Source organism: Ceratotherium simum, chromosome 20 (assembly GCF_057802395.1).
Source record: "Ceratotherium simum simum isolate JZ-2026a chromosome 20, ASM5780239v1, whole genome shotgun sequence".
Classification (NCBI taxonomy): domain Eukaryota; kingdom Metazoa; phylum Chordata; class Mammalia; order Perissodactyla; family Rhinocerotidae; genus Ceratotherium; species Ceratotherium simum.
Genome location: NC_141919.1, coordinates 50710457 through 50736738, shown reverse-complemented (window position 1 = coordinate 50736738; position 26282 = coordinate 50710457). Strand labels below are relative to the sequence as shown.

The 26282-nt window shown below is 45.0% G+C and overlaps 1 protein-coding gene across 1 annotated transcript in view; it reads left to right on the top strand.

Moving 5' to 3' along the window:
• Window positions 1-1290: 1290 nt before the first annotated feature.
• Window positions 1291-26282, top strand: part of DCAF12 (DDB1 and CUL4 associated factor 12) — a 34594-nt gene continuing 9602 nt past the window's right edge. The window contains exons 1-4 of the mRNA XM_004428353.3: window positions 1291-1686; window positions 2814-3068; window positions 21904-22110; window positions 23188-23248. Of these exons, the coding sequence (XP_004428410.1) occupies window positions 1609-1686; window positions 2814-3068; window positions 21904-22110; window positions 23188-23248 (601 nt within the window). The 5' untranslated portion in view covers window positions 1291-1608. The remainder of the gene's footprint in view (window positions 1687-2813; window positions 3069-21903; window positions 22111-23187; window positions 23249-26282) is intronic.

Below are 26282 nucleotides of genomic sequence, written 5' to 3'. Positions count from 1 at the left end.
CCTTTCCCAAGGTGGCATTAGGGGTTAGTGGCAGTGCCGACTTGGGATGGCGAAAGACCCTGTCTCCATCTGGTCTTTGGTTCAGCTTGGAAAACACATCCAAATCTCCTTGTAGGCAGAACTTCAGATGGGCCAACAGAACTCCCAAGAGGTATGAGGCCTGAAGCCTGAAGGGACCAGCAGGTAACACGGCACTACAGCCTGAGGCCAGTCAGCCCCAAGCAAGAGCATCCTGCTTCCTCAAAGGGTTTCTTTGCCTGAGGAAAGTGGAGGCTGGCACTAAAATTCCCACGGGATCTTCTGAAAAGGGAAGCAAGGGTTATTCTGAAGAAGCCCCCTTGTCTGGTGCCCAATGCCAGCCCTAACTGGACTGACAAGCCAAGGGCCACTCTCTTCTCTGTGGTTCAGAATTTCACCCAATCTGTCCTGATGGAGACACAACCTGGGCCCCGAGGGAGAGGCAGGCCGTGGCAGTCCCCTGTTCCAGTCCTCATCTTAGGACTGCATGCGAGACGTAAGAAACGTAAATTAGGGCGTGAGGCCTAGCTCATAAGGCACCAGACAGTGTGGCTGGCTGGTCATGGGAATCTCAAGGGAGGCGAGGTCGCAGCAGCTAAGGGAAAGGTGACCGAGGGGCTGCTGAGATTAGGGCAGGAGAGAGGGTCAGGCCGGGAAGGAGGCCAGCAGAGGGAGGGAGGGAGACTGAGTGGCGAATGGGGCCAGAGGGCTCCCCAGGGGTGAGGAGAGGGCGGCCGGAGGCCCGGGGGCGGCCGAAGGACGGGGTAGGAGGGTGGTGGGGGGAGCGCTGGTCGTGCCGGGCAGGGCGGGTTCTCCGCAGTGCGCGAGTCTGGCCATGCGGGCGGGGATCCCGGGCCCGACTCCACCTTGCGGGGCTGGGGAGAGGAGGTTCTGCCTCCTCCCACAGCGTCCAGCCCTTGGCGCCAGCGCTCGGTTTTGATAGCTTCGGGGAGGGGAGCCGCTCTCCGGGGGAGATAAGCAGCGTCGGCTGCCGGGTAGAGGCGTGAGCTGGGAGGGATTCCCTCTCCATGCGGGGTTATCGTCCTCACTTCCGGGTGCCTCCGGAGGCGTGGGCCGGGGTCCGAGCTCAGCGGCCAGAATCCAGATGGCTTCGGCCCCACTCGCCCATCTCCAGCGGCCGCCCCATGACCGTTGGAAAAAGGCGGGCGGCGACTGAGCAACAGCCGCGAACTCTCCTGGCAGCCCTAAACCCCGCCCCTCTAGTCCCGGCGGCGTCTCCGCGGCGACGCGCTGCGAAGTGCGGCTGCGCATGGGTGACGGAGCGCGGGAGAAGAGGAGGGGTGGGGTGTTTTGGTTCTATCCGCTCGCCGTCCTTTCCAGACTCGGTGGTCCGAAAGCTTCTCGTTCCTGCCTCTTCATCCCTTTCCCTTTCCCTTTCCCGACCTCGGTCCTCCCTCCTTCCCTTCTGCCTGTCCCCCGTTTTTCTACTGCCGCCCCGGGTCCGGGCTATTTTCCGGGCAGGGCACACTAAGGTGCGCGGTCCCGGGGCCCAGTATATGACCCGCAGTCCTGCTCCCGCTTGCTTCCCCTGCCCCATGTGGCTGCGGGGCCGCGGCGGCGCTGCCCACTATGGCCCGGAAAGCAGTTAGCAGGAAGCGGAAAGCGTCCGCCTCACCGGGAGCTGGGAGCGACGCTCAGGGCCCACAGGTGAGGGCTGAGAGGCCGGGCCCCGGGTGATAAGACCGAGGCACCCAAAGAGAGAGAGGGTTCGCTGATCAGGGAACCGGAACCGGGGTCCAAGGTCTGTAGTCGGGGTAGGGGTGGGGGGGTGGGGAGCAAGAGCGGAGCCCCGACCTCTAGGGTCAGGGCTGGGCCCTCAGGAGCTCGTTGGAGAGCAGATAGGCTGGAGGAGTGAGTAGCTAAAAGGGGACTTGAAAATGGGGCATATTCCGCGGGAGGCCTGCAGCCGGGAATGGGGCTTGAAGAGAAACCAGAATCTGCGCTTTGGAGGAAGGGAAACCCAAGCCCACGGGAATCGGGAACAAAACCTCCGGGAAGAGACGGAGAGGGAGAGTGAAGTCCGCCTTCCAGGGGCACTGGGAAGCGGGGATGATTGCGTCCCTCATATAGGAGAGTCTCCCTGTGGATGCCCAAGCCTTGAGCTGGGCCTTTTGGCACTTAGACCCCTAGAAGAAGCAGCAGTTCCCAGGTATCATCCCTATGCCGCCGTCTTTGGAGGGGAAGAACTTGTTGGACGCGTATTCGCACTCTGATTTCCCGCGCCTACCGCTCCGTTGGTGTTTGGTTTTTCGAATTCTGTAACTGCCTGGGGCGCGGGCCTGGTGACAGGGGGCGGCCATTGATAGTGCATCCCTGGAAGATCTGGGACCCCAGTCTGGCTCCTTGGGCTGCACCCTCCATGCTCCTCGGGGAGTACATGCTGAGAGGGAAAAGGGAGCTGGGTAGAGATGCAGCCCAGGTCGTTATGGTAATCGTTCGCCTCTCATTCCTTTCCTTATTAAGGATAGCTTTAGGGGATCTGAGTTCCTCACTCCTAAAAGGCCTAGTATACCTTTTGTCCTCTTTTCTGCTTCCATTCCCTTGTCTTTCAGCCCTTCCTTCTCATGGGTAGGTTTGACTACACGCAGTATCTTTTCGGTGTTGGAGGAGTTAAACTGGACTTTCTGGATTGAGATTCCTGTTCTGTTGTATTTGTATTTGTGTTGTATGTAAATCCTGCAGGAAGAGTTCTTGGTGATTTCTCTAATACAGTAGGATCCCTTGTTCTGAAGGAAGGTAGCCAAAGCCTTGATTTCTAATGTTGCTTTCCACAGTTTGGCTGGGAGCACTCCCTTCACAAAAGGAAAAGACTCCCCCCAGTGAAGAGATCCTTAGTGTACTACCTGAAGAACCGAGAAGTCAGGCTGCAGAATGAAACCAACTACTCTCGAGTGTTGCATGGTTATGCAGCACAGCAACTTCCCAGTCTCCTGAAAGAGAGAGAGTTTCACCTTGGGACCCTTAATAAAGTGTTTGCGTCTCAGTGGCTGAATCACAGGCAAGTGGTGTGCGGCACAAAATGCAACACGGTAAGTGTGCCGGGGGGTGTGAACTTTTTCCTAGGTCCTGGATATATGGCTCCACAGGCACTAGAACCTCTCACTGCGCATTTCCCCCATCAGTTTCTTTAGGAAGAAATTGCCTTACTCTCCTTTCCATTCCCTCCTATCTGTTAATGACTTCTTCCTCTCTTTTTCTGCTCCTTTTCCCACTTCCACATTTTTTTTCTGATAAATCTTCAGAGGAGTCTATTTCTTTAGGTCTCTTGCCATGTGGATATGCCACTGCTTCTAGAGGTTTTTTTTTTTTTTGGCTTCATCTTTTTATGTTTTTTTTTTTAAGTTAGAGACCTCAGAGGAAAGACTTAGGAAAGAATAATGCTCAAGGCATTGTTCAGGATACATGATAGTGAAAACCTAGGTGTTGTCTTCTAGCCTAAGGGCATATGTAGAAAGGGCAGGGAATGTGTGTCTGGTGGTATATTTCAGGAGGTAAATGTTTGCTCTTTGCAAAGTGGCCTCCTGAAAAGGATTCAGAAGAGAGAAAAATTAAATATGACATGAGTAGCAGAGTATTTTTACATAGAATGACTTAGAAGACAGTTAATAAGTGAATGAAGGGAAAAATTGATCACTAAGCTGGATAACTAGCACAGTTACAGGCATGGATAAAATAAGTCAATCTATGATTTAGATATGGTGGATATGATTGGAACAGAAGGGCATGAATAGCATGATGTCAGAGGAATGGCAAGTGAAAAGAGGCAGGGTCTGGAGGTGGGAAATGGTTCCAAATGAAGTGTGAGCAAAGATCAATTGTAGGCCTATTCACTCTCCATTTTTACCTCATCCTATGTGAATAGATAAGTAATGTCATAATTTCTGAGTAAATTTACCCTGAACAGAAAGACATCTTGGATCAGTTAAAGAGAGAAAGTTGCTCTAGATCAAGAAAGTCTTTTTTTTGTGAGGAAGATTGGCCCTGAGCTAACATCTGCCAATCCTCCTCTTTTTGCTGGGGAAGACTGGCCCTGGGCTAACATCCATGCCCATCCTCCTCCACTTTATATGGGACATTGCCACAGCATGGCTTAGACAAGCAGTGTGTCTGTGTGTAGCGGGATCCGAACTGGCGAACCCTGGGCTGCTGCAGCAGAGCGCGCGCACTTAACCGCTTGCGCCACCAGCTGGCCCTACATCAAGAAAGTCTTAAACACTAGAAGTGTTTGTTTACAAAGGCAAAGATTTAAACATGAGTTATTTTGTTTTGTTTTATTTTTATGAGGAAGATCAGCCGTGAGCTAATGTCCCTGCCAATCCTCTTTTTGCTGAGGAAGACCGGCTCTGAGCTAACATCTATTGCCAGTCCTCCTCCTTTTTCTCCCCAAAGCCCCAGTAGATAGTTGTATGTCATAGTTGCACATCCTTCCAGTTGCTCTATGTGGGACGTGGCCTCAGCATGGCCGGAGAAGCGGTGTGTCGGTGCGCACCCAGGATCCGAACCCAGGCTGCCAGTAGCGGAGTGCGCGCACTTAACCGCTAAGCCACGGGGCCGGGCCCTAAACATGAGTTTTAAGGAAGGAAATAGTATGGTGGTTGGGGCCAAGCTTTCATTTCCTCTTCTGTTGAAGGCCAATTGTTATACAGAAGCCTTTCAAAACTAAGTGGTGGTGGCAAGCCTCTACAAAACTTCCTTTTCCTACTAGTCTCTCAGGCCACCACTCCTGGTGTAAGAGAACTGTCATCGTTGTCACTTGGAGTAGAGTCTCCCATTTGGAGGAATTCATTCCACTCCCCGCACATACCGTCATAGTGTTTTGCTCAGCAAATGCTGCTGAATTGTAAACTGAATGAATCATCATGGTCTCCTGCTTCTTGAATTTATTGACCCTGTTTTGAAGGTGAGAATAACGTTAAGTAATAATTTAACCTACTCTTAATACCTACCTCTTTCTGTCTTCCTATGTCCTCCTGACCTTAAATAGGATCTGTTTTGTTTTTTTATGTTTTTTTTTTTTTAATTTTTTTTGTGTGTGTGAGGAAGATCGGCCCTGAGCTAACATCTGCCAGTCATCCTCTTTTTGCTGAGGAAGACTGGCCCTGGGCTAACATCCATGACCATCCTCCTCCACTTTATATGGGACGCCGCCACAGCATGGCTTGACAAGCAGTGCGTCAGTGAACGCCCGGGATCCGAACCGGCGAACCCTGGGCTGCCGCAGAGGGGCACTTGCACTTAACTGCTTGCGTCACTGGGCCAGCCCCTTGTTTTCTTTCTATAGTTAGTGTTTTCCTTTGCTTGGCTTCCAGAACCAAAGTAGGGAACTAGGAACACTGCTCTTCTCTGAACTTTGTGACGTTTGGCAAATGATTCCATTTTCTGTGCCTTTGTTTTCCTATCTGTAAAATGGGAGTGGTAATATCAGGTGCTGAGGTGGTGGCTGGGTACATCTTGGGAAATACGTCAAGTTAGCAATATCTTACTGAAAAACTGTAGTGGTAATGATAAATCCAAAGCCTTTTCCAATGCTCTTGGCACTCCCTGGGAATTCCCTCAGTTTGAAAGAAAGGAAAATTGCTTAAATAATTAGAACTGTCTTTGGATAACATGTGAAGATTTGGGGGGAGGAGGAGTTCATGTTGGATTCTGAATAGTAAATTAAGTTTTGATATATTGAAATTTTACCATCAATGAAATGAATTAAATATATTTAGTAGGAAAAGTATACCACAACCATTTATATTCTACAATAACCTGTATCTGTAGGTTAGAAGTTGTTTTTCTCTTGGTAGGAAAAGTATACCACAACCATTTATATTCTAAAGTAACCTGTATCTGTAGGTTAGAAGTTGTTTTTCTCTTGGCTGGGTTGGTATTAATCAGCATTTAACTGAGTGTGCACAAATACTAAAGAGCCAGGTCATTGCCAAGTTACTTGGCTTAAGACCATAGTATTGAAACCTCTGCTGAGGCAGTGGGTCATCTTCTGAAAAAAGCAGCAGAGATATTTTGTAAACTTTTCTGTAGCTTGATTCTGGAGTGGGAATTGCCCTGTGCTGTGGGCTAACACTCAGACTAGGGGCAGTCATTCAACCTCCCTGAATTCCCTGGGCATAGTAAGCACAGGAATAACAGCAAGGATGGCCAACTTATCTTTTAATCATTAATAACGTTAGTACGGTCATATTTTTACTGAATTATTTAAAGAAGGAGAGGGAGTATAACCTTAATTGGAATGTGGGTCTGGAAACCAGGATGAGTAGGTATATTTTCCTGGTTTAGAGTTATAAACTGAAGTTGTGTACAGAGCCAGATAGAAAAGCTAAATAAGCCAAGCACAGGCAGTAAAGAAGTAGTGGGGACTGCAAAGAGCCAGAGAAGGCATTCTTGGCTCCAGCCAGTTGTAGCCATGTAGGAATTGGGGCCTAGTGTTAATAGATTTTCATTTTTCTTTTTAAAGAGAAACTGGAAATCTGGATTTTTGTGGGGAAAAGTATCAACCGTTTATAAAGGATATTAAGAATCTAGTGTGACAAGAGCTTTAGGTGTCTGGAAGAGTGTTATGATATTAAGATTAGAAAGATTTATTAGGATCAAATTGTGGAAGCCCTTGACTGTCGAGCTAAGATTTTGTCCTGTGAGCAATGAAGAGACAAGGCCCAAGGATTTTAAGCAGGGAGTGACATGGTTGGAGTAATGCTTTGAGGAGAACAGTTATAGGATGCTAGTGCTAAGGAGTAGACAGGGTAATGAGAGGTAAAACCAGGACAGTGGCAGGGAGAGAGTGAGGAGACAGATATAAGACATCTTAGAGGGAAAATCTGTAGATGACAACATGCTCAGATTTAGTCTGTTCAGAGGAATAAATCAAAATTGATACTGATGTCTTGAACCTAGGTAACTGGAAGGATGACAGGGTGAGTATTGAGCAGATTTGAAAAGAAAATGATTTTAGTTTTGTGTTTTCAATTAGTTGAAGTTTGGGAGAGCAGTAAAGATTAAAGAGTTTGAGAGTCATATATGTATAAGGAATTATTGAAATTGTTCTATTACCATGGGAGAGAGGGTAGAGAAGGCACTCTCAAGTTTCATAAACCTTCCCTAGAATTGCAAAAATTTCGTTATATGTGTATTTTCTGGGCATGATAGGGGGAGGGCAGTGTGGGGAGCAGTCCATAGTTTTCATTAGATTTTCTTTTTTTTTTTAAAGATTTTATTTATTTATTTATTTTTCCCCCCAAAGCCCCAGCAGATTGTTGTATGTCATAGCTGCACATCCTTCTAGTTGCTGTATGTGGGACGCGGCCTCAGCATGGCTGGAGAAGCGGTGCGTCAGTGCACACCCGGAATCCGAACCCGGGCCGCCAGCAGTGGAGCACGCGCACTTAACCGCTGAGCCACGGGGCCGGCCCTTCATTAGATTTTCAAAGGGAGTACTGTGAGCCAAAAATGGATAAGAACCATTGATGTTGAAAGAGGGGCTAAGGACAGAACCTTGGAGAACACCTACATTTGTGGGGCAGGAAGAACTGCTACACGGGGAGCAGGGAGGTCAGAGGAAAACCAGGAGAGTACCAAGACATTCAGCAAAGGGGGTATTTTGAGAGCAAGCAGTTTGAAGAGAAGGATGGTGCTAGGCAGAGGGATAATGTATGCAGAGTTTGAGGTATTTAATTTTAGACATGAGCTCTTATTTCCCATTTGTTGATGCCCTCCAGCTAAAGACTACCAGGGACTTGCCTGGAGTAGATAAACTTGCTCCTTGCAGCTAGGGAGAACATACACCATAGGGAACTATGGGGCCTCTCAGTAGGAAGGTGTTAGAAAGGATTTACAAGAGTAATTTGGGGGAAGGCTTAAGGAAAGGGGACTTTCACAGGAAAATTTCCTGTGAAATCAATTGTTTTCACCAAGACATCAAGGCGTAGCTGATAGTACCAGGCTAACTCCCGGATGTCAGGGCTGCTTTTCTTTTTCTCACTGCCTCTCAAAGTAACGGTCAGAGATACACTGCTGACTTCACAGACAGACTTGGTGGATCATAATGAAGCAGACAAGATGAGTGTAGGCTGCTATTTGCTGCCAGATGAGAGGAAGAAGAACTAAGAGGAGCCTAATTTTGGGGATGGGGTGGAATGGTAGATATCAGGGTTGGGAAAATAACTACACTGTTATATCCCTAAGTTTACATTCTCAGATTCCTGAAATCATGAAGCAGGGAAACAAAATATGATGAAGTGTGTGAGTTTTGCTCTGATCAGATTTTTGATTCATTCCCCCTCGTCTTACTATTTTATTTTCCCAAAGGGATTACCTTTTAGTAAATGCTTTAAAATACTTGCAGAATTCCTTGGGCCTGGCCAAGTGTACATCTCAGGTTAACAGCATTCTTATCTGTATAATCCATCTATATTTTGCAGTTAGGATAGTAACCTGCTAATTAGCCATTTTTTAAATGGCATGTGGTTATTCTCTGTCTAGTAAGAAATGTTCAGGTTTATCCCAGAATTAGTCTTTATCTTATTTTTAGAATATTTGACTCTTGCGAAGAAGATTTTAGATGTGGAAGTGATAGAACTGCTATGTTGGCAAGTTCCTTCTGCTGGGGTACATGTGCAAAAGTATTTCTAGATTGCAAATCATGGTGGAAATGCTTCACAAATTCTGAGCTTCTATGCAAAATTAGTTGATGTTATGGGCTTTAGGAAGAGGAGCAGTAGGAATAAGTTTATGCCTCTTATATGTGATGGTACTAGAGTTGGCTTTTCCTGCCCCTTTCTGCCTTGTCTTCATCTTTGGGAAGGCCTTGCTTGGATTAGCACAGGTGTGGGCCCCAGGAATCCCGTTTCATGTAGCGCATTGCAGACTTTGGCTCACCCTCTGCATGTGAGGAAATTAATCGTCAATAATGTTAGGATCTGAGGAGCAGTCCTATGGGGGGATTCAAGAATTTATTTAGGGCAGCTTTTCTCAACAAGAATGTTGATGGTGTTTTGGTGCTTTCTTTATTGTCTGGGACTTGACCTCATATCGCAAGATATTTTCATTCCTGGCCTCTGCTCTGTAGATGCCAGCAATGCCCCCCACTCCCCCTCCCCTGCAGTAATGATAGTCAGGCACATGCACGTATACACTCAGGTGCACATGCGTGCGTTTTCACACATTACGCTCCTAGTTGACAGCCACTGCAAAGCTTGAGGTGGGCAGTTTTTCTCTTAAGTGATCTGAGCCCTTTATTTCGAGGATAGTCTGTTTGAAGGTTGGAGCATTGGAGAGTGAACAGAGGAGGAACATACTGACTCCTGTACTTGGAGACTTTTTTCCCCAGCTGGATCCTTGATATACATTACAGTCAGAGAAAAAGGTTTTTACTTCTTCTCAAGCTGACATATGGACATTTTTCTGTTGGAATGGGAGCAGTGCCTGGGTCTGATTCAAGATGAGACTTAAACAAATGCAAGCTTTTCCTGGTGGTATCTAGGAGTATTGCTTTTCTGCCTGACCCTTAATGTGTTTAGGAGATAAAGGTCTGGTCTAGGAGATAAAAGGAAGAAACTGACCCAAAACTGGCAACTGGGGGCTGGCCCGGTGGCACAGCGGTTAAGTGCACACACCGACGCACTGCTTGTCAAGCCATGCTGTGGCGGCGTCTCATATAAAGTAGAGGAAAATGGGCATGGATGTCAGCCCAGTGCCAATCTTCCTCAGCAAAAAAAAAAAAAAGAAAAAAAAAGAGGAGGATTGGCATCGGATGTTAGCTCAGGGCTGATCTTCCTCACAAAAAAAAAAAACAAAAAACTGGCAGCTGAGTTCAATCCAGGATTATGGTTGGGCTGCAACATTTGACTTCTTAAACTGCTGATTCCACTTGAATGACCTTGTTTGACTTTAGGTCTGTGGAGGCCACCAGTCCCTCTCACATGTTAGGTGTAGTGTTCTCATCAGGACAGTATTTTTGTGTGTGTGAGGAAGATTAGCCCTTGGCTAACATCTGTTGTCAATCCTCCTCTTTTTGCTGAGGAATATTGGCCCTGAGCTAACATCCATGCCCATCTTCCTCTACTTTATATGTGGGATGCCTGCCACAGCATGGCTCGGTAAGTGGTGCGTAGGTCCGCACCCGGGATCTGAACCAAAGCAGAGCATGCGAACTAAAGCACTACGCCACCAGGCCAGCCCCCGGGACAGTTTTTGATGTGAGAGAAATTGGAGTAATTCTGCATCTCACTGGCTAGAACGTAGTGGGACAACTTTGTGGTTTGTGTCTGCATTTATTAAATCCATAAACATTTATTGAGGGGCCGGCCCTGTGGCTTGGTGGTTAAGTGCGCGCGCTGCGATGCTGGTGGCCCGGGTTCGGATCCCGGGTGCGCATCGAGGCACCACTTCTCCGTTCATCCTGAGGCCGAGTCCCACATACAACAACTGGAAGGATGTGCAGCTACGACACACAACTATCCACTGGGGCTTTGGGAAAAATAAAATAAATAAAATCTTTAAAAAAAAAAAAAAAAAAACATTTATTGAATTACTCCTATGTATACAAGACCCTGTGTGGGGTTGCATTGATGTAAAAACAAATCCCAGACACCTGGAAAGGACTGTAAAGGTAACAGAGTCCTAACCACTGACCTCCATTTCTCCTTTTATAGTTGAGGAAACAGACCCAAAGGAGAGAAGTGATTTGCCTGAGATTCTATGAGATAGGTGGAGAGTTAAGCTTGGGCCCCAGTTTTCTTTATTTCTTGTCAGAATCCTTTATATTATACCAAGAACTCCTCAAACTTATTCACTGACATACCCCTAATGGCAGAGGACTACTCAGCGAGTGGACAGTACTGAGCAAGTGTGAAATTTCTTTGAAGTTCCAAGAATATCTTAAATATCCTTGTGTGTTTTGCGTTTTATACTGTAATATATTCATGATTCCCTTAATATAAAAATACTGTGTTAGGAGGGAGGGTGGAAATTTTCCTTCATCTCCTGATTAAATTGTTCCAGGAAGATGAGGTACTAGTTTTTTCTGTAAAATGTGTAACACTACACCATATATAATACATGGGTCCCAACCGCTGCTTAGCTTAGCTGGGATATGATACATAGCCACATGCAAAGTTAATTACAATATAGATGCCTCATTAGTAGCGCCAACCAGGAGTACTCATGGGAGGAAGTCGTTCATAGCTAGGGTATTCAGAGAGGGTTTCCCAGAGGAGGAACGGGCTTCAACTGATGGGAAGGAAGCAGGGGTGTCTGTTCGACAGCAGAGTCAGAAACATACAAGGAATGTTGAGGGACTCTGAATAGACAGCCTGCTGATGCAGGGCGGAAACTAAAGAGACTGTGACTCAGTTGCTGGGAAGTTGGATGGTAAGGCTAACTGAATCGCCCCTGGATGATGTTTTTTTCTTTTCCCTTTGGTTCATATCTAGCCTTTAATAATGAATAATCCTGTTAATCACCTTTTTCATCTGGAGAATTGAGTCCCATGCTTGGCAGCATGGCCCCTGGTGAATTTAGGGCCTGTTCCTGCAGCCCTGTAGCCTAAGAGGATGGGGAAACCTGGGTTGCTGAGAGCAGAGCTTTGTTGGGAGGTACCTGGCAGACCAGCTACCTGGGGAAAGTTAATATAAGACAGTCTAAGGGCCGGCCCCGTGGCATAGCGGTTAAGTACACACACTCTGCTGCTGGCAGCCCGGGTTCGGATCCCGGGCGTGCACCAATGCACCGCCTGTCAGGCCATGCTGTGGTGGCGTCCCATGTAAAGTGGAGGAAGATGGGCACAGATGTTAGCCCAGGGCCAGTCTTCCTCAGCAAAAAGAGGAGGATTGACATGGATGTTAGCTCAGGGCTGATCTTCCTCACAAAAAAAAAAAAAAACAGTCTAGTTACTTTAGTTGGTTCCTGCTTTCCTTGGGCCCTTCCTTGAGAAGGCTGGCCTCCCCACCCCCACGCCTAATCACTTGAATGACTGCCATGTCACCAAAGGAATAAAAAAGTTCCGTGAGCTAAGCAAGGCTTCTTTTGCCAATCCACCTTCTTTTAAATTGATGCGTATTTGATTTCTGATGGTGAGGCCTTTGTTTCCCAAGCATGACCCAGGAAGCACCTGCATCACAATGACTTGAGTGTGTGTTAAAAATGCAGAGTCCTGGGCCGGCCCCATGGCTTAGCGGTTAAGTGCGTGCGCTCTGCTGCCGGCGGCCCGGGTTTGGATCCCAGGTGTGCACCGAGGCACCACTCCTCCAGCCATGCTGAGGCCGCGTCCCACATACAGCAACTAGAAGGATGTGCAGCTATGACAGACAACTATGTACTGGGGCTTTGGGGGAAAAATAAATAAATAAAATCTTTAAAAAAAAAAAAAAAATGCAGAGTCCTGGTTTCCACCCAGTACCAATTCAGAATTCCCTTTGGTAAAGCCTAGGAATTGACATTTAAAAAAATTATTTATTTTTAAGTCTTTTATTTTATTTTTTTTTGGTGAGGAAGATTGGCTCTGAGCTGACATCTGTTGCCAATCTGCCTCTTTTTTTTTTTTTGCTTTAGGAAGATTAGCCCTGAGCTAACATCTCTGCCAGTCTTCCTCTATTTTGTATGTGGTTCGCTACCACAGCATGGCCTGACGAGTGGTGTAGGTCCATGCCCAGGGTCTGAACCCGTGAACATTGTGCTGCTGAAGCAGAACACTCCAAACCTACCCACTACACCACCGGGCTAGCCCCATATTTTTTAATTTTATTTATTTATTTTCCAGGGCAAGATTCACCCTACACTGACATTTATGCCAATCTTCCTGCTTTTTTCTTACCCTCCAAAGCCCCAAGAGATAGTTGTGTATAGTTGTAGGTTCTTCTAGTTCTTGTGTGTGAGCCACCGCCACAGCATGGCTACTGACAGACAAGTGGTGTGGTTCCACACCCGGGAACCCAGACCTGGGCCACTCAAGCAGAGCATGCTGAACTTTGACCACTAGGCCATCAGGGCTGGCTCTAGGAATTGACATTTTAAACAAGCTCTTAGGCAATTTTATATGAATCACTGGCTTGGCCTTTATACTATATAGCAATAACCTTTTTTTGCCGCCTAGACCAGTTGTTTGAATCTCCTTGTATTTTCTAAACCACACTTGGCAGAGGTGGGGCGTCAGATTTAATGGATCTGAAAGAATTTCCTTGTAGGCATCTTGGTTAATATCTGTTCAGCAGCCAGCAGGGTGTAATTAAATCTTATTTCTGCACTTTAAGGAAACCTTTGACAAACGGTATTTTCCTCATTTGCCTCTGCCTAGTCTCATTAATGGACATGAAAACTTAAGGCAAGAGATTTTCCCATTATTTTTTTTATGTCAGATCTTAGCTTAGTCCATTAGTTTCCAAGTTTTTGGTCTCTGTTCTAGAAGAGCAATTTGTAAACATTTATCAGAAACATTCACATTTATACCAACAAGTTTGATTGTCATTTTGTATTATATATTTGGATTCAACAAATACATATTCAACTCAACATGAGTTGAATCTGGGCTCCATTTCTTTTTTTTTTGTGAGGAAGATCAGCCCTAAGCTCACATCCACACCAATCCTCCTCTTTTTGCTGAGAAACACTGGCCCTGAGCTAACATCCGTGCACATCTTCCTCCACTTTATATGGGACGCTGCCACAGCATGGCCTGACAAGCAGTGCGTCGGTGCGCGCCCGGGATCCGAACCTGGGCTGCCAGCAGTGGAGTGTGCGCACTTAACCGCTATGCCACGGGGCCGGCCCCTGGGCTCCATTTCTTATTAGCTTTGTGCCCTTGGACAAGCCAGGTATGTCCTAAGCTTTTCTTCTCTCACCTTTAAAATAAACGGACAGAGTAGTACCTGCCCGGCAGAGTCGGGAAGAAAAGGTATTGGTTAGCACAGTGCCTGGAACATGTGCTTAGTAAATTGTTGATGTCATTAATGGTGGTGGTGGAGGAGGAAGTGGTGGCAGTGGTTTGATGATTCTAGACTTTTAAGTGTATTTCTGGCCAAATTCAGGTACACTTAAGACAAGAAGTAAGCATTTCTCTACCCTGTAAATGGCTGCTTTCTGTATGTCAGTCACATCCCAAATAGCTTAAACATTTCAAAATAATTCATTTATATATAATTTATATAAGAGGAAATACAATTAGTAAATTATGGGAAATCATATTTAATTATAGAAAGAACACAAATAAAAGCAAAATATTTTTCTGTGTACAAATTAAAGTAATACCTAGTTCTCATAAGGATGTAGTGGAACAGGTACATATACATTGTCACTAAAACCCTTTTTTGAAAGTAATTTGGCATTATGTTTCAAAAGCCTGGTACATATTATTTGTTGAATCAAGAGCCTAAAAATATTATACCGTTTGACCTAATATCTTCAGACTAGGGAATTTATCCAAATGAAGAGAAAAGCCTTTATTAACAAGGTAATCAGGGCCGGCCCCGTGGCTTAGCAGTTAAGTGCGCGCGCTCTGCTACTGGTGGCCTGGGTTCGGATCCCCGGCGCAACGACGCACCACTTCTCCTGCCGTGCTGAGGCCGCGTCCCACATACAGCAACTAGAAGGATGTGCAACTATGACATACAACTATCTACTGGGGCTTTGGGGGGAGAAAAAAGAGGAGGAGGATTGGCAATAGGTGTTAGCTCAGAGCCGGTCTTCCTCAGCAAAAAGAGGAGGATTAGCACAGATGTTAGCTCAGGGCTGATCTTCCTCACAAAAAAAATAAAATAAAATAATAAAATAAAAAACAAGGTGATCATTGGAAGCTATTTTATCTAAATGCTAACAATAGGAGAATACTTAAGTAATTATGGTAAATCAAATCTGCATGATATTATGCAGACACTAACATAATTATGAAGACTGTAATAACATGCAAAGCTTTCATATGTTAAATGTAATGAGATATAAAATTCTATCTCTGCTGATCATAGCTATGCACAATTATACATGCATGTGGTTAAGGACTAAACAGGAACTTGATAAATGAAAAACAGATTTGAAAAGAGAGAGAGGGCCTGCCCCGTGGCTTAGCGGTTAAGTGTGCACGCTCCGCTGCTGGCGGCCTGGGTTCGGATCCCGGGCACGCACCAACGTACCGCTTCTCCGGCCATGCTGAGGCTGCGTCCCACATGCATCAACTAGAAGGATGTGCAGCTATGACATACAACTATCTACTAGGGCTTTGGGGGGAAAAATATAAAATAAATAAAATCTTTAAAAAAAAAAAAGAATTATGTCACTTAAATCCAGGATAATTATAAATCCTAATATGGTCCTCCTTCCACAAAATCATGATTTTAGTGGAAAAATATCAGAATTCAGGAGCTAATATGAAGGACCGTTGCTGATCTCATCCAGCCAGCCAGCCCCACAGCCGTCTTTTGGAGAAGCAGCTTAGGTTCACAGTTCAGAGAGTAAGAAATCTTGGCGTAGCACAGGCACCTGGATGTACACACAAGGATGTTCATTGCAGAGTGTTTTATATTACTGAAAATGTGGACACAGTGTAAATGTTCAATAATAGGGAATGCATTCAATAAATGCTGCTATACCCATGCTGTGAACTACCTTACAGCCGTTAAAAATTATATAGAAGTATATTGATTAATTTGGAAAGGTCTTATGCTGTATCAAATAAGAAGATATAAAATAATATGTATGGGAATCACATTTTTATAAATGGAGAAAAAGATGTACGCTTGTCATTGAGTGTGTAGTAAAGGACCTGAAAGAAAATACACCAAGTGGTGGTAAGATTGTGATGATTTTTATTTTCTAATTTCTGCTTTTCTATGTTCTACAAATTTTTTTATAGATTATGATGTGTTACTTCTATAATTGGGACCCCAAAAAATGTTATTTTGCTTTAAATAACCACGTGGTCTTGCCTTAATGGACTTGGAATAAAAACAGTGAGCTGGGCTTTCTGGGTGTGACAACTCTTCTAGCTCCTGAACAGTCTAAAATATTTATAGCTACAAAGTCTTGATTGTTCAAGCAGCTTGTTGAGTTCACCCATACCCCCAGCTCCTGCACAGCAGGATGCAGGTGGGCGGGCACCCAGCTTTTAGAGATGGGCTGGACAGAGCGCCTGATTCTCCTGGCATCATCAGAGTCCCACGTGAGTGCAGCTCCTTATTAGTTCAGGGCCTCTGGTCCTTTCCTTTTCTTTTTCTTTTATTATGCATATGTGTTCGTTGTAAAAAAAAATTAACATACCTGGAATTATGTTTTTTTTTTAAAGATTTTATTTATTTTATTTTTTCCCCCCAAAGCCCCAGTAGATAGTTGTATGTCATAGCTGCACATCTTTTTAGTTGCTGTATGTGGGACTCGGCCTCAGGATGGACGGAGAAGTGGTGCCTCGATGCGCACCCGGGATCCGAACCCGGGCCACCAGCATTGCAGCGCGCGCACTTAACCACCAAGCCACAGGGCCGGCCCTGGAATTATGTTTTTTAAAGCTTATTTATTTAACACCATAGCATGAGCAGATTTCCATGGTAATAGATATCCTCTACTCCATCATTCTTTTTTTTTTTTTTAAGATTTTATTTATTTTATTTTTTCCCCCCAAAGCCCCAGTGGATAGTTGTATGTCGTAGCTGCACATCCTTCTAGTTGCTGTATGCGGGACTCAGCCTCAGGATGAACGGAGAAGTGGTGCCTCGATGCGCACCCGGGATCCGAACCCGGGCCACCAGCATCGCAGCGCGCGCACTTAACCACCAAGCCACAGGGCCGGCCCTACTCCATCATTCTTAAATGCCATGTAAATGGCATTGTGTGGGTACACCTGATCCCCTATGGTGTTTAACTAGTTGCTGCACTATAGTTAAAACTGTTCACCCATCATTTAGCAGAAATTCCTAAAATTGAAATTGCAGAGTTAACACATTTTTAGTTTTTGATACGTATTGTCTGACCATTTTCTGTTGTGTTTCTTGGTCTCAGCTGTTTTTCTCCTCCCCGTCGTCTTGGTCTGGGATGGCGAGTGGATTCTTCTGCTTGGATTACGTTGTCTTCCCTTTCTCCAACTTTCAGCAGTTTGAGGCTGCCCACTTGCCTTTTACTGTCCAACTCAGTCTGGTTTATCTCGGTGTCTGTGTGACCTGTGTGGATTTGCTTTGCTTTCTCCATTAGGCTCCAGCTAAAACACGCTTGAGTTTCATGAGCCCCTCCCTTTTATTAGGCCACCTTGATCTTGCCATGTACGCACATTTGCATGTGTCTACGTACATATGCATACAGAGATGTGCTTACCAGTCTTACAGTCTTCCTGATTGTAGGGCCTTTGCATTCTTTTTTTCCCTCTGTCCTAGAGTGTAAGCTCCAGGGAGCCATTGAACCTCAAGCTTACCTTGCCATGCTGCTAGTTTCTGGCAGGGATCCCAGTAGGTTACTGTGGAACAGCCGCATTCTGGGATATGTTAACAGGAACTGCATGAAGCCCTGGCCCCTTGTCAGACAGCATGGGGAGATATTATGTGGCGGCTCGTCCACATCTCTGTCCCTTCCTGTGAAGAAGCAGAAAGGCTCTATGCTTCACACAGTGCTTTTCATTCCTCTGTGAGGATTAGGGTGTGGTTGGGGTAAACTCTTGGTCTCCTGGGCCCTCTGCAGACCCAGCTGTTAGCATTTTTTCCATCTCTCTTGTATCAAATGTTTTTCATCCAGTGTAGAAGTCTTTCTTAACACCCTGCGAAACTAAACAAACGTCAGAATAACATACAACTGTTAGCTGTCACTTGTTAAGCATCCATTCTGTGCTGAGCCCTGTGCTAGACACTTTACATTTTATTAGATCTCTTAGCAGCCCTATGAGATAAATAATAAATTATTCAAGTTTTATAGATAAGAAACAAGATTCAGGGGCCAGCCTGGTGGCATAGTGGTTAAGTTCATGTGCTCCACTTAGGCAACCCAGGGTTCATGGGTTTGGATCCTGGGCGCAGACCTACACACTGCCCATCAAGCCATGCTGTGGTGGCGTCCCATGTACAAAATAGAGGAAGATTGGCAACAAATGTTAGCCCAGGGCCAATCTTTCTCACCAAAAAAAAAAAAGAAAATTCAAGGGCCAGCCCCGTGGCCTCGTGGTTAAGTTCGGCATGCTCCGCTTCAGTGACTCGGGTTCTGTTCCTGGGCATGTACCTATACCACTCGTAGGTGGCCACGCTGTGGCAGCAACTCACATAGAAAATAGAGGAGGATTGGCACAGATGTTAGCTCAGGGCAAAGCTTCCTCAAGCAGGAAAAGAGGAAGATTGGCAACAGATGTTAGCTCAGGGCGAGGATTCCTAACCAAAAAAAAAAAAAAGAAATTCGGAAAGGTTATGTGACTTGCCCAAGATCACACAGCTAACAGGTAACCAATCTGGAATTCAAGCCTAGATCTTCCCCAACTCCAAAACTGGGGAAGTTGGACTTGAGATTTTCTTTCATGAATATCTGAGTATATTTCTTCTCACTTCTGGATGACAGAAATGGAGCCCTGTTTTAAGGCAAAGGAATAGACTAAAATAATTCTTAAAGTTTTAGCCAGCCATCAGATTCCGTAGGAGAAACTCAGCTCTTTCCAGGTTACAGGTCACAGTTTACTCTTGCATCTTATCATACTCATTTCCCTCAGTGGACAGAGCAGATTCTCACTACGTCGGTGGTACTTAAACTTCAATGTACCTGGAGGAGATCTTGAGAAACTCTAGATTCTGATTTAATAGGTAGAAGGCGGGGCCTGAGCGTCTTTGTTTCTGACAAGCTCTCAGGTGCTCCTGTGAATAGCAAGGGTCTAGATCAGTGGTTGTTAAACCTGGGCTGTCAATAGATTCATCTGGAGATCTCTGAAAAAATTCCGTTTTACTGGCCCCAAACTCCGAAATTTCTTCTTTTTTTGCTTTTTGTGAGGAGATCAGCCCTGTGCTAACATCTGCCAATCCTCCTCTTTTTTTTGCTGAGGAAGACTGGCCCTGGGCTAACGTCCGTGCCCATCTTCCTCCACTTTATATGGGACGCCGCCACAGCATGGCCTGACAAGCGGTGCATTGGTGCGCACCCGGGATCTGAACCCGCGAACCCCCGGCCGCCGCAGCAGAGCACGTGCACTTAACCGCTTGCGCCACCGGGCTGACCCCCGAAATTTCTAATTGAAGGAGTTTTAATGTAGGGCCTGGGAATTGTTTCTGTTTTATGGGTTTTTTTAAAAAAAGAAAATTCCCTAAGTTATTGTGATAATCAGTATGGGAATCGCTGGTCTAGAAGCTAATGTGTTATGGATGCATTGTTCCACACAACCCAAACATGTGAGTGGCCAGTTAGTTTTGCTTCATTAAACTTTGACAGGCTGTCTTGATTAGAGATCATTTGTTTAGAAGGGTAAGAGACTCATTCAGGTTTATTGGAAGGGCCAGTTTGTAAACCACAAGAGCAGGAAGTGTCCCTGGATCTCAGAAGGAAACAGAACTAGGAATTGGAGGCCACTAGGAACCAAGGATGTGCATGCTTCCTCTTCTTTTTCTCGGGGACTGGCTTTGGTAGAAAATGACCACGCAGGTGGTTTTGTCTAGTGCCACCAGCCAGTTCCATGCTCCTGAGAGAATTTTAATGATCCAGTCCAGGCTAGCCTCTGGACTGGTTCTCCCTGAGCCACAGGGCCACCTCTGGACAGTGCTGTGATCTGGAGATCTGGGCTTATGTCAGACAAACAGCTACAGGACCCCACTCTGAGTGCAGGGATGTGGGGGCACCCTAACATCGTTGGGCAGGCTCCCTGAAAGGTGGCTACCACAGGTGTATACCAGGTAGCTTTGCACTGTTGGGGCAGGTTATAGAACCAAATAAGATAAATCCCCTGCTCTTGGGATTGGAGGGCATTATTAATGGGGAAGAGAGACAAGTAAAGATTTTAAATCAGTATGATATGGTCTAAGTGTTGTGGGTAGAGGGGTATTCTGGGAGCCTACGAGAAAGGAACTTAATCAGCCTGGATATGTAGGCAATATGGAGAGAGGACATGTCTGAACTGAGTCGTATATCTTGGCCAGGTAAAGAAAAGAGAAGAGGAAAGCATTTCTGGCACTGTGAACAGCATGAGTGTGAAACAAAATAATTAAATTTCATTGAAGATTTTTGTGTGCATAGTTGTTAATAGGCAGTTATTTCTAGAGCATTAAGTCCATGGCAGGATGTGAAACTAGAAAGATAGGTACGGGCAGATTGAGTTGAGTCTTGGTGCCATGCTAAGAAGCTTGGATTTAGATGAAGGGGAACCACTAGATGTTTTTTAATTGACAAAGGAGTTCCATTTTTATGAAAATGACTGATTATAACATGGAGAGTAGTTTTGATGGTGGCCTTGCTTGAAGGCACAAAGACCAGTTTTAATTGTCCAGAGAAGAGGTGATGAGAGAGAGGATGGAGAGGAAGGAGCTAACTGAAAGAATCTTTGGGGGGGGGCCAGCCCCGTGGCTTAGCGGTTAAGTGCACGCGCTCCGCTGCTGGCGGCCCAGGTTCGGATCCCGGGCGCGCACCAACGCACCACTTCTCCGGCCACGATGAGGCCGCGTCCCACATACAGCAAGTGGAAGGATATGCAACTATGACATACAACTATCTACTGGGACTTTGGGGGAAAAAAATAAAATAAATAAAAATTAAAAAAAAAAAAAGAATCTTTAGGGGGAAGGGTTGGCAGGACTAGACCAGTGATGGGGTGAGGGAGAAGGAGGAGTCTAGGATGAAGCCCGGCCTTGGTGACCGGGCAGATTGCGGTGGCTTCAGATGAAATGAGTACTTTGGGGAGGAAAGTAGCTTGTCTTGGACACATGGAGTTTAAAATGCCTGTGGGACACGTCGGCGGTGGTGTCCGTGAGGCTAGGAGTCAGCCTGAAGGTAGTTATCAGCGTTTACGTTACAGGTTCGGGAGAGGTCGTCCCCCGACTCCACCTCCTTTTTAAAGTTTTTCCTCAGTCTCTGCCTGGCACTCTTGTTCCAGCTACTCCTCCTTTCCTTTTGATCTTTTAAATTTGACTCATCTAGTTTCTCCTTTTATTGATCTCCTTCCTGTGCAAGCAGTAGGTTTCTTTGTACAAAGATTTCACATGATTTAGCTTCACCACGAGAATTGCTGACAGGATTTTAAATCAACTTCCTAGACTGTAATGTATATGAGTGCAGAGGTTATTTTTCTCTTGTTCCTAGTTACATTCCTAGTACCTAGAACAGTACTTGGCATTTAGTTAGTACTGAATAAGTGAGTGAATGAAGGACTGAACCATTGAATCACACAAAGAGTTTCATAATAAACTCTGTCGGGAATGCCCTTTCTCTAATACTGATCTTTTCCATGAAGCATTTCTCTGAGTTGAATCTCGGCGAGTTCTGTGGGGTTAGGTTGGTAAAGAAGTGGAGGAGAGCATTTCAGGGAGAAGCGGCAACGTGAGCAGAGGTGTGGAGGCATAGGACAGAACGGTGTGTGTGAGAGAGACAAGCAGTGAGATATTCAAAACTCTTGTCACGTGTCTCAGGTCACTCCAGCAAACCTAGTCATATTCATAGGTACTTTAATAGTGGTTGTGATGTGTTCTGGGAATTGTGTTTTGGTTCTAAGTTTCTATGCATGGGTAGAGAAAATATATATAAAATACCCCCAAACTGGCAGAAAATCTTTAGTCAGGTTCATTTGACTGGTAGCCCTGACCATGGCTTTAATAATTCCCAGGATCTGGCATGTAGCAGACATTAATTAAAAGTAGCATAATTGAATGAATGGATGTTTGTACCCAGGGTCAGCCACATGAAGGAGAAACTGTGTTCAGCTTCTGTATCCCTATTCTCTTGTAGCTATTTGTAGTGGATGTCCAGACAAGCCAGATCACCAAGATTCCCATTCTGAAGGACCGAGAGCCTGGAGGTGTGACCCAGCAGGGCTGTGGTATCCATGCTATCGAGCTGAATCCCTCTAGAACACTGTTAGCTACTGGAGGAGACAACCCCAACAGTCTTGCCATCTACCGGCTGCCTACGCTAGATCCTGTGTGTGTGGGAGATGTAAGTTTCCCCAATGATGGTAGTCAGAAGTAGCCTTGTTTTTAAACAGAGCCTGGTGGTAACTTGGATCCTCTTCCCATAAGACCTCTGGGAACAGGTGGTTTCCTCTAGATTTCTGCTAATTCTAGGGACAGTGGGCTGAGTGTAGGGGTGGAGATATCAGAATGTGGACTGGACTCCCCATCAGGAGTATCAAGTGTGTTGACAGAGTATAAGTTTGATGAAGGGGCAAGCAGTACACCTGAGGGGCCAGCAGCAATGGGTTGGTGTTTGAATCCACAGTGTTCACACATCTCCCACTATCTGAAATCAGAGAGCAAAGTTCATTAAATCATTCCTTCAGCAACTATTTATTGAGCCTTCTATGGCAAGGCATTGTTTTAGACACTGGGGACATAGCAGTGAATAAAACAGATAAAGCCGCCACCCTCTTGAAGCCTATGTTCTAATGGAGGGAGACATATGAACCAGTATATAAACCATATAAACAATCAATATTTACCAGCAGTATGTCAGTGTGGTCAGTGCCATGGAGGAGAGTAAAGGCAGACTAAAGGGATGGAGAGTGTGGTGGAGAATGCTATCTCAGAGGAGAGTCAGGGAAGGCCTCGTTGATAAGAATGACATTGAGCAGGGAGACTTCAAGGAAATGAGGGTGCAAGCCATGTTGATGTCTGGAGGAAGAGAGTTCCAGATAGAAGGAACAGCAAAGAGGTCAGTTATAGCTATTGTCCCAGGAAGCAAGGTAGGATGAGGTTGGAGGGATGTGAGGTGGGTGATTGTGTATAGGAGCTCCAAATAAGATATCCAGAGAAAGAAGGCCAGAGCCGTGTGTCCACCAGACATGTTTATTGCCCACAGGAATGCCAGTTCCATTCCAACTTGAGCTCCTCAAGACAGAAGTTAAACATTGTGGAATCATGCCCTATGGTTAAGATCATCAGAGATCAGAGTTGTAATTTTTACAAAGATATTTTCAGTGAGATACGTATGCTTTTCAAGAGCATACACTGTGATCTTGATTTTACTGATTTCTTTTTTTTTCCTCCCTGTACGTGTCACTCCCTCCCCTCCAAGGATGGACACAAGGACTGGATCTTTTCCATTGCATGGATCAGCGACAATATGGCGGTGTCTGGTAAAATTGCCCTTTTGTAGGGAGCTTTTGGTGTGGCGGGGAGTGGGGGCTAGAGGTTGAAAAGCGTTAGTGTTGTGATTGGGATAGCTCAGTAAACAGACCATCAGCCAGGGGCCAGGAGATCTTGCTTCCAATATTGGCTCTTTCTCTTACTTATCACATCAGATAAGTCATTTCTCCTGTGTATTCCTGATCTGGAATGTAGAGGTACTGGCATACTTCGTTTATTATTCATACTCTGCCTTGTTCCCAAAAGCATGTTGGCATGTCGAGATGTTTTGGTGGGGCTTCTTTGAGATAATGGTTGTGAAATTGTTTTGGAAAATTGATGTACTCTGCAAAGTATTAGGAGCAATTATTATTTTCTGTATAACTATGTAACATTAAGTTTCTTGATAAAAGCTGTATGGGATTGGGGGAATTTCTTTCCCAGTGATAGAACAGCCAGAAAAATAATGGAAATGAGTGTAGAGAACATAACCTAGAGATACAAAAATGCTTTCTGGTTACCCACAGCAGCCTAGAAAGTGGGCTCAGAATGCTAACCAGCTTTGCTCCATACCCATATGTAAAAATACAATTCCTCATTCCAGATTCCAAAATAAAAATAATTATAATAGTTGCTAAATTAAGTACTTCACATGTAATCTTCAAAACAATAGTAGAAGATTTGTATTATTAGCCTCATTTCACAGATGAGAAAATTTAGATTCTGAGGGGTTATTATAACTTGCCAAAGGCCACACAAATTGTGAGAGATGGAGTCAGGATCTGAATCCGGGTCTAATTTCAAAGCCCATGCTTAGAACTGCAACTAACAAAGCTAAGGGAACATAAATATTTCTTCTTTGGATTCTTTGTAAGGCAATAGAAAGCAGCCAGGAGGGAAGATAAATCGAATGAACAAGCATGGTCAAAGGGCAAAATTACCCAGGAGGGGTTCAGAAGCTTTTGGATTCCCTGTCATTTGTCTCCCCAAGGAATGAGAGCTCCTTGAGGGCAGAGGCTGAGTCATGTCACCTCTATAGGGATTGTCCTTATGACAGTAACCTGCACTAAATTTGGTTGTTGGGAGCCAGGACTTGGCTTTGTTTTGGGAGCTTCTCGTCTCTTCTTTCAGGTACCCTGCTAGTGTCCTGTGTTTTCAGGCTGATGACTCCCAAGTCTGCATTTCCTGAACATTGTAGCAGGTTTTAAGAACATTGGCTCTAGGGGCTAGCCCGGTGGCGCAACTGGTTAAGTGCGTGCGCTCTGCTCCGGCAGCCTGGGGTTTGCCGGTTCAGATCCTGGGCGTGCACAGATGCACCGCTTGTCAAGCCGTGCTGTGGCGGTGTCCCATATAAAGTGGAGGAAGATGGCTATGGATGTTAGCCCAGGGCCAGTCTTCCTCAGCAAAAAGAGGAGGATTGGCGGATGTTAGCCCAGGGCCAATCTTCCTAAAAAAAACAAAAGAACATTGGCTCTAGTATTAGAGACCTGAATTTGAATCCTGGTCCTACCACTTATTAGCATTGTGATCTTGGGCAAGTTAGTTAAGCTTTTTGAGACTTGGGTTTCCTCATCTGTAACACGGATAATGATTATATATACTTCAGAGGGTCATTGGGAAGATTAAGTGAGATAATGCACAATGGCTGCAATGTTGAAAATGCTTAATACTTGTTAACCAGTGTTAATGTGCAAATTTAATGGTGAGCATCAACCCCTGAACATTCCACCTCAAAATCAGTATATTCAAACTCATCATCTCCCTTCCAAGACTCACCGTGTGCACGTTGATGTACATTGGTAAATGCTCTCTCCTTCCACCCAGCTGCACAGCCGGAGAACTAAGACTCATCTTAGGCTCTTCCAGCTCCTTAGATTACCTAGCCGTGTTGATGCTGGTTTCTAAAATACCTCTTATATGCATCCATTTCTTTTCTGTCTTCTCTACCTGAGTGTTTATCATCTCTCTCTTGAATTACTCCAATATCCTTCCATATATTCTCTCTGCTTCTAGTCTTATCTCCTCCAATTTAATCTTCATGTTGCTGCCAAATTAGTTTTCTAAGTAATTTTTTCCTTATTGTAAAAGTAATACATGTTGATTGTAAGAAATTTTTAAAATACAGATAAACAAAAAAGAAAATAAGAATTACCCACAAGATCTCAACCCGGAGATAACCACTATTAACATTTTGAAATATATCTTGCTAGTCTTTTCTCAGTACTTTTTTTTTTTTTTTGAGGAAGATCAGCCCTGAGCTAACATCCATGCTAATCCTCCTCTTTTTGCTGAGGAAGACCGGCTCTGAGCTAACATCTATTGCCAATCCTCCTCCTTTTTTTTTTTTTTTTTTTTGCTCCCAAAGCCCCAGTAGATAGTTGTGTGTCATAGTTGCACATCCTTCTAGTTGCTGTATGTGGGACGCGGCTTTGGCATGGCCGGAGTAGCGGTGCATCGGTGCGTGCCCGGGATCCAAACCTGGGCCGCCAGTAGCCGCGCGTGCGCACGTAACCGCTAAGCCACGGGGTCGGCCCTCAGTACGTAGTTTTTAGTTGGTTAAAATAGGATCATATAGAAGGATGGATATATGGGGATAGATATGTGATATAGCAAGTATAATCAAATGGTGATGATAGAATATAGGTATAAGTATACAATTTGTTGTAAAATTCTTTCAGCATTTCAGTACGCTTGAAAAAAAAACTTGTGTAGTTTTATTTTTTCAATTTGCATAATAAACCGTGTGTAGTTCTCCAGATGTGCCCTTCTCTCTCTGGCCTTTTATAGATTTCACACGTGATGAACCCTCTGCTTTGAATCCCTGCCCACAAGCCTTATGATGCAAACTGGATGATATTTCTCCCATGATAGACAATTTTTACTGTGAAGCATTCAGGAGATTTGCAGTGTGGGAAGGGCACCTTCTGGTCTCAAAGGAAAGTTGGCAAATAACTTTACTGGAAAAGGAATTTTAAAACATGATTTTCTAGTGGTTCTTGATATTCTCTTTTCTAACAGTCCTATTATTGGACATATAGATTGTTC